The 7,410-nt window shown below is 40.3% G+C and overlaps 1 protein-coding gene across 1 annotated transcript; it reads right to left on the reverse strand.

Annotated features, from left to right (window-relative positions):
- Positions 1-203: 203 nt before the first annotated feature.
- Positions 204-3,106, reverse strand: LOC115446801. Its single transcript, XM_037438286.1, has 5 exons — positions 2,391-3,106; positions 1,917-2,058; positions 1,350-1,506; positions 820-1,006; positions 204-382 (listed from the first exon to the last, which is right to left on the reverse strand). Exons 1-5 carry the CDS (start codon positions 2,453-2,455, stop codon positions 226-228), a joined length of 708 nt encoding a protein of 235 aa, XP_037294183.1. The 5' UTR covers positions 2,456-3,106; the 3' UTR covers positions 204-225.
- Positions 3,107-7,410: the final 4,304 nt, after the last annotated feature.

Here is a 7,410-nt window from a genome sequence, read left to right on the forward strand (position 1 = left end):
CAAACTTGGTTTTAGCTTTACACTGACCCCCCCTACACTTCAAAAAAATAAAATTGCGTCCTCTAAAAAACGCAACCCCAAATGTAACTTTTCAATGGACTAGGAATGAAATTTTAATATGGAACGCCTTGTCAACGTAACATTCATTTGAGCGTGATATGATATTTTAAAAAAAAAAAACAATTTTACTAAAAAATCTGATATTTAATGAACTCTAGGTAACTACTACGAAGGTATAAGTTGTGCAAGCATTTTGAGAACTGTCTTCTTATCGAGTTTGCACTTATGGTACTGGATATGGCAGTCAGTGTCCAGGGATTTACCAGCAGTTACCGCGTCGAGCACCGAAGTTCCTGCCAGCATGCGGCGTACCAAGGAGTTGCTATAAAAATCACTATCATTAGTACTTTCTACACAATAGTAAAAAAAAAATGTCTTTAGATGTGATTACCATAATTAGATAGCAAGTTATAATGGACAAGACCTGACAAGAATCAGTCTCGGGTTTCAGAAAAGAGACCACGTGTTCTATTCTGTATTGAGGCAAATGTTTTTGATCCGCAGAATTTGTTTCAGGTGATGTGATCGAAGCCGAAAGCCTCTAACAAATCCTGATGCCGAAAACGAATACAGAAGTGGGGTCAAGATTATGTGGAATTATTAGTAATTACTTAAATTTTTGGGGATGATTTTTTCTCAATTCTATATCAGTCATAGATTTTAAATTAAAGGCTTTCAATACCGTGAGATTGCCTGAAGTCTGAACTCTATACAAGTTCTTAAAGTCAGTAAGCAATCTTATTCTATTTTTCAACCTACCTAGACATAGAAGCAAGCATGGCATCAAACTCCGTGGCATTTCCAGTGACTACATTTTCGTTAGCCAGCTGGACGTAGGAACAAGCCAGGCGCTGCATACATGCTGAAGAGTCTATGTTGTACCTGCTAAGCATGTCGTCAATCTTGTTGAAGATGTCAGACATCTGGCTAAGATCTGTTTCCACACCTGGCAGGAAAGAAATGATAAATTAATATTTTCGCTGCAGAGATTTCATAATTTGAATGCGAGCTTGATGAAAAACAGGTTCTAGAGATTGTATATTGGGTCACTTCCTTGGTCTAACGGTTAAGCGGTGGACCTCGAGGTGTTCCGCTGCCCGAATATAGCACCACTTTATGTAGATTACGATGATTGATGACAGCTGGATTGAAGACAATCAGGAGGCCGTTCATACAAAACTAAAAGCACATGAATTAGTCCTTTCTGCAACATATTTGAAAATGTTTTGTCGAAGCCATGTTTAACGTGAATAAGGAACGTGAAAGATGCATAGTAATTAGGTACTTACTCCTGCCGTATCCTCCGCCATAACTGTACGATAAAGCATGGATTATTTTAGGTAAAATAATGACTGCGCCGAAGCCTAAAATGGATCCAATGAGTACTCCGCCGAGATCTATCTTCAGAGGGCCGTACAGCCCGGGAGCAGTGCTGCCAAAGCCACCCTGAAGAACAGAAAAAGGTACATAATCGACCGAATAACGGATTACATAATCTCAGAGGCCTAATTTTCCCGAAGAAAAATGACGTATTTTCATATGGTCAGCATGATGAGTCTTTCTGTTTTCAGTTAAGGTACGATATCCAACTCAGCTGCACTACACAATATGTCCTAATTATAGAGATATTAGTAAAGGTTTATGACTACCATACCGTGGAATGAATGCGCACGGCGAAAAGTGAGTGCACAGTCGGTGGACTGTGAGTTGCGGCTCTGCCTACCCCTTCAAGGATAAACGTGTGTATATTTAACTATACGAGATAAATATTAACGACGTTAAAATGAGCCTTAGTAATTGAACCGATGTCTATATATACATATAAAACCAAGGCGCTCTTAGTAAATGCTCCTTACCGTAGTTCCACCGCCATAAGCAGAGATTCCAAATCTTTGCGTCCTTTCAGACTGGCTGTCTCGTTCCTCTCTAGCCTTCTCCACTCTTGACGATGGTTCTGCGAGCTGATCATCCGTGCGTTGGAAACTTGGGACAAACCCTCTGAAAAATTATAACTTTAACCTATAACAATATTGTATGTTTTGCTCACAGCTCCGGATACCTTCATGTTTAAATAATAATAATTAAATAAGATGGTGTTGTCAGACGATGAAGTAAATACCACTACCATGATTTCAAACGACTACATTTGCTTTAGTGTTATTTTTTTTAGTTCATGTAATAATAGGAACTGTATATTTTGTCCTGCAAATAATTACAAGTATGAAATTGAATTTTAGTAAAACACAATTTTAGAATGGAATCTTACTAGATGACTGTGACAATCCACAAAGAATCTTCAGCAACTAACTTTAAATTTCAAAATCACTTACCCATCATTCCTATACTCCGCAGCCACGCACCCGAGGAGTAGACAGCAGACAACCTTAACGCTCATCTCGAGAGGATCTTAAACATAACTGACGTCTGCCACAACCGTATTACACTTTATACAGGGCGTTCCGTAGCTTGCCCAGACACAATCGCATGGGGAAACAGCATTGTCATATGTGTTATGTAACTGTCACGGGCTATCAGTAGGAAATGAGGCAACCGTAGTCATTTCCTACTGACATCGTTGTGGAAGCTAAGGGCTAATGTTTCAGGTTAAGTTAAAGGAAAATGAACAATGAGCTATTTTATACAGCATGTTAGTTCAGGCTTGTTATTCTAAAGTTGATTGTAGTATAGATGTTAAAGCGTGTGATTGTTAGGTGCATTGTGTGGCAGTATTGACAAAATGGCTTAAGCGATAGATTCAAGGAACGAATAAGATTTGTATTCCTGCAGTCATAGTATGACAGGCTTGTATGTGTATTTTAGAAAGAGTGATGATATGAAAAGGGAGTACTTGCAATTCTTATTAAATTATACTAGATTTTTATAAGGAAATTTTAAATCCTCTAAAATTATGACGAATAATAAGGGAGGGGTGTTCACCAGGTAGGCATTCCGTTTCTCATATTGTAAATGATGGTATAGCACACATAAAGGTTACAGCGCACGAGACGAGACAAAATATTCAGAGCGTAAAACGCGACGCGTCAATTTCAAAACACTTTCGTGAATGAAACAATCATTGTAATTATACGTAACATGGTTTTACTTACTTTTATTATAACTTATAATAATAACATGCACACACTCACGCCTTTTATCCCAGAAGGTGTAGGCAGAGGCGAAACTTGTGCACCCCCTATTCCGCCGTGTGTATTCCGTCCCATGATGTAATGTGGGCGAGCCTATCGCCATATCGAGTACAAATTCCAGAATCTTGGCTAATTCTGCGCAGAAAAACGTAACATCACCATGCCTGACCCGGTGATCGAATCCGAAGTCTCAGCAGTCACAACCATAGGTAAGCAGCAGAAATCTTTTTTCGAGCTAATGTTTTATCAACGTAAATGTTTGACATTGAAATAAAACTATATTTTTTCGTATTATGAAAGGGAAAAGAAAGAATGCTATACCGAACACATCACACGTGACCTCTGGTTTGAGTCCCAAAGAAATTTTCCTGCATCATATAAAATACTTCAGTCACAAAGTAGGCAAGTTCCTATATCAGTATATAATATTATATCGTCCGTAGATACTGTAATGTTTTATTATTTTAAGTAAGTAGGTTTATTGGTAGTTTTCTTTTTAATGTTCTCTTTTTATAATGTGTTGTCATGTTCTTTATTTGTCATTGAATTAATAAATTATCATGAGATTCGTTTGGTATTAAAGATATTTTATTGGCGACGAGGATGGGATAGCGTTATCATGACGGTCGGAAAAATTAAAGAGTTTAATTTGGAGACAGGTAATTGGGCCCTGTATTGCGAGCGTATAGACATGTATTTTGTTGCTAACGGCGTGGAAGAGAAATTAAAGTTGCCGACTCTAATCTCGATAGTCGGAGAAGAGGTCTACGAGTTAATGGTCACATTAGCTAATCCTAAAAAACCGACAGAATTGAAGTATGAAGATCTTGTGGACCTAGTACGCGGACACCTACAACCGCGGCCGTCAGTATGGGTCCAACGTTACCGTTTTCGCCAGAAAAAACAGAGCGCCAATGAAAATATAATGCAATTCGTGGCCGCTTTAAAGAAGGCATCCCAAGAATGCGAATTTGGTATGAATTTAAATGATAATCTTTGTGACCAATTCGTATGTGGTGTGAGAAGCGAACTTATTCGACAGCGTTTATTTGCCGAACCGGCGACAATGTCATTTGCTGAAGCTGTAACTCTTGCGACTTCCTTGGAGGCGGCGGAGCGCGATGCTGCGGCTGTTGTACTGCCGTTGACACCGGCAGCTACAGTTGATTGTCAAGCGTTGAATGCTACTTCGTCGCGTACTAGGAGATCTTTCATGAGCGGAGGGAGCAGCAGGGATGCCGGTGAAAGTGCTGACGTCAAAATTTCGAAAGATTCGTGTACTGCCTGTGGTGGTCGGCATCAAACACAGGAGTGCAGATATTCAAATTTTGTATGCGCTCTGTGTAAGAATAAGGGTCATTTAAGGAAGATTTGCCCATTTAAGTATTCAGATAAACAAAACAACGGAAGGCAGAGGCAGCGATTAGATCGCAGGCATACTCACTACACTAGTGAGCAAAAGACTTTAGAATCTCAAAAGGCCTTAGAATCTGCAAACTCTGAGTGCGACGAGGAAGAACCAATGTTTCGATTAAATGTAGGCGATTATAGTCCAGTTAAATTAACGTTGTTAGTTGATAATACCAAGTTGACGATGGAAATCGACACTGGTTCAGCCTGCTCGTGTATAAGTAAAAGGACGTACAACGAGTTGTTCAAGGCCCTGAAGTTAGAAGTTTGCGATTTAGTGTTTAAGTTTTATGACGGATCTAAAGTTCAACCCCTCGGTGTTATTAGACCCTTAGTGCAGTATAAAGAGCGTAAAAAGTGTCTTGATCTTTTTGTAGTCGATAAAGGTGTAACATGTTTATTAGGTAGACAATGGTTGTTTGAGCTTGGTATTCAAATTCCTATATTAACAAAAGGTACTATGGATCATTTTAAGGTAGAATGTAATAATTTAAACGATATTCTCGACAGATATAAAAATGTTTTGGATGGCAAGTTGGGTTGTTACACGGGTGGACAGGCGGCGCTGCGCGTGCGAAAGGATGCGACTCCTGTGTTCTGCCGCGCCCGACCAGTGCCGTTTGCGCTGCGTGAAAGAGTTGATGCTGCTCTCGACGTCATGCAAAAAGAAGGCATCGTTGAACCCGTCGATTGTTCGGATTGGGCGACTCCTTTGGTATTGGTACCGAAAGGCAATGGTCAGTTACGTATATGTGCTGACTACAAGGTAACCCTTAACCCTGTTTTGATGGTCGATAGATATCCATTACCACGTATAGACGAGCTACTTTCGAATCTTGCGGGGGGTGAGGAATTTTCTAAGATTGACCTGTCACAAGCATACAATCAAATCTGTCTCACGGAAGAATCAAAAATGTTCACTGTAGTTAACACACATAAGGGGTTATTTAAGTATAATCGTTTGGTCTTTGGCTTGTCGTCTAGTAGCGGTATATTCCAAAGAATTATGTGCGATGTCATAAAGGGTATTCCCAATGTTCAATGTTTTTGTGACGATATAATCGTCACAGGTAATACAAGGAAGTTACATTTAATAGCGCTTGAAGCCTTGTTTCACAAACTCGAAAGCGTAGGTCTTAAAGTAAATAAAGATAAATGTACGTTTTTATCAAAAGAAATTAAGTACCTCGGTTTTATAGTGAATAAAAATGGTATTAAGCCGGATCCAGATAAATTGAGAGCTATTATAAACATGCCGACTCCCAATAGCATTTCAGAATTAAAATCGTTTTTGGGTATGGTGAATTTTTATGCTAGGTTCGTGCCCAAGCTTAGCGATTTACTTTTTCCTCTGCATGGCTTGTTGAGAAAAGGTAGGCATTGGAGTTGGGGGCAAACGCAAACCGATGCGTTTGAAGCGGTTAAGCGTTTAATGGTTAGTAGTGCTGTTTTAACCCATTATGACCCGAAGAAGCAGCTTGTTTTGACTTGCGATGCAAGTTCGTATGGTGTAGGAGGGGTGTTGTCTCAGCGTGATGCGGGACTGGGGACGGAGCGCCCTATAGCATATGTATCGCGGAAGCTTAGGCAGTCAGAGCAAGCATACTCCCAGATACATCGCGAAGCCTTAGCTATAGTATATTGCATAAAGAAATTTCACCAATACTTATATGGGTGTCGTTTTAAGCTAAAGACTGATCATAAACCGCTCGTTAGTTTATTTGGTCCTAATAAGGGAATCCCTACGATGGCTGCAAGTCGCATGCAGCGTTGGGCGCTTATAGTCGCGGCATATGAATTCGATATAGAGTACATAGGTTCCAGTAATAATGGTGCAGATATTTTTTCGCGTTTACCAGTGGATGACTATGATAAATACGAACCTCCGGAACAAACTTATTTACATTTTGCAACGAATGCAATACTTCTCGATAACAACACAATCAAGAAGGAGACAGCACGCGATCCGATATTAAGTCGTGTTTGTAATTATGTAGAAAACGGTTGGCCTGAAGAAGTTGGCATAGTGCAATTAAAACCTTTTTTAACTAGAAAATCCGAGTTGTACATTGAGCTGGGTTGTTTAATGTGGGGTCATCGTCTGGTAGTACCCAGTTCATGTAGACCGCGTGTCTTGCAAGAATTGCATGAACCTCACATGGGTATCGTCAAAACCAAGTCGTATGCTCGGAGTTATGTATGGTGGCCGGGGATCGACGAGGCGGTGGAAGCAACCTGCCGTGCGTGTGTTACGTGCGCTTCGGTAGCGTCCGCCCCACCGGCGGCACCTCCGGAACCGTGGGGTTGGCCTCAACGCCCGTATGAGAGAATACATTTAGACTTTTTAGGGCCTATCGGTGGTTATACGTACCTAGTTTCTGTTGATGCTAGATCGAAATGGATTGAGGTTTTTAAAATGGTGCGTACAACAGCTGAAGCTACAATCAGTAAGCTGCGTGAGTCATGGTCGCGGTGGGGTCTTCCCAAGCAAGTCGTTTCCGATAATGGTCCTCCTTTTTCTAGTAATGATTTTAGAAGTTTCCTCTCTAATAATGGTATTGAACAAATTTTCACGGCTCCTTATCATCCAGCGTCCAATGGGGCCGCAGAGAATGCAGTTAAAATAGTTAAAGGGGTTATCAAAAAGGCTTTACATGAGGGAATAAACGTCGAGTTGGCCATATATAGGTTTTTGTTAGTATATCATAACACTCCTCATTGTACTACTGGTGTAACTCCTGCACAATTGTTGCAGGGTAGAAAGTTACGAACAAGACTTGATTCCTTAAAGCCC

The sequence above is a fragment of the Manduca sexta genome, chromosome 13 (assembly GCF_014839805.1).
Source record: "Manduca sexta isolate Smith_Timp_Sample1 chromosome 13, JHU_Msex_v1.0, whole genome shotgun sequence".
NCBI classification, from domain to species: domain Eukaryota; kingdom Metazoa; phylum Arthropoda; class Insecta; order Lepidoptera; family Sphingidae; genus Manduca; species Manduca sexta.

What these genes read in the sequence shown, in the direction of transcription:
- LOC115446801 (XM_037438286.1), bottom strand. Translation starts at nt 2,455, where the DNA reads ATGAGCGTTAAGGTTGTCTGCTGTCTACTCCTCGGGTGCGTGGCTGCG. An exon ending in GCGGAGTATAGGAATGATGG is followed by an intron (nt 2,059 to 2,390) that starts GTAAGTGATTTT and finishes ATAATTTTTCAG; the next exon opens with AGGGTTTGTCCCAAGTTTCC. An exon ending in ATGCTTGCTTCTATGTCTAG is followed by an intron (nt 383 to 819) that starts GTAGGTTGAAAA and finishes TGATTTTTATAG; the next exon opens with CAACTCCTTGGTACGCCGCA.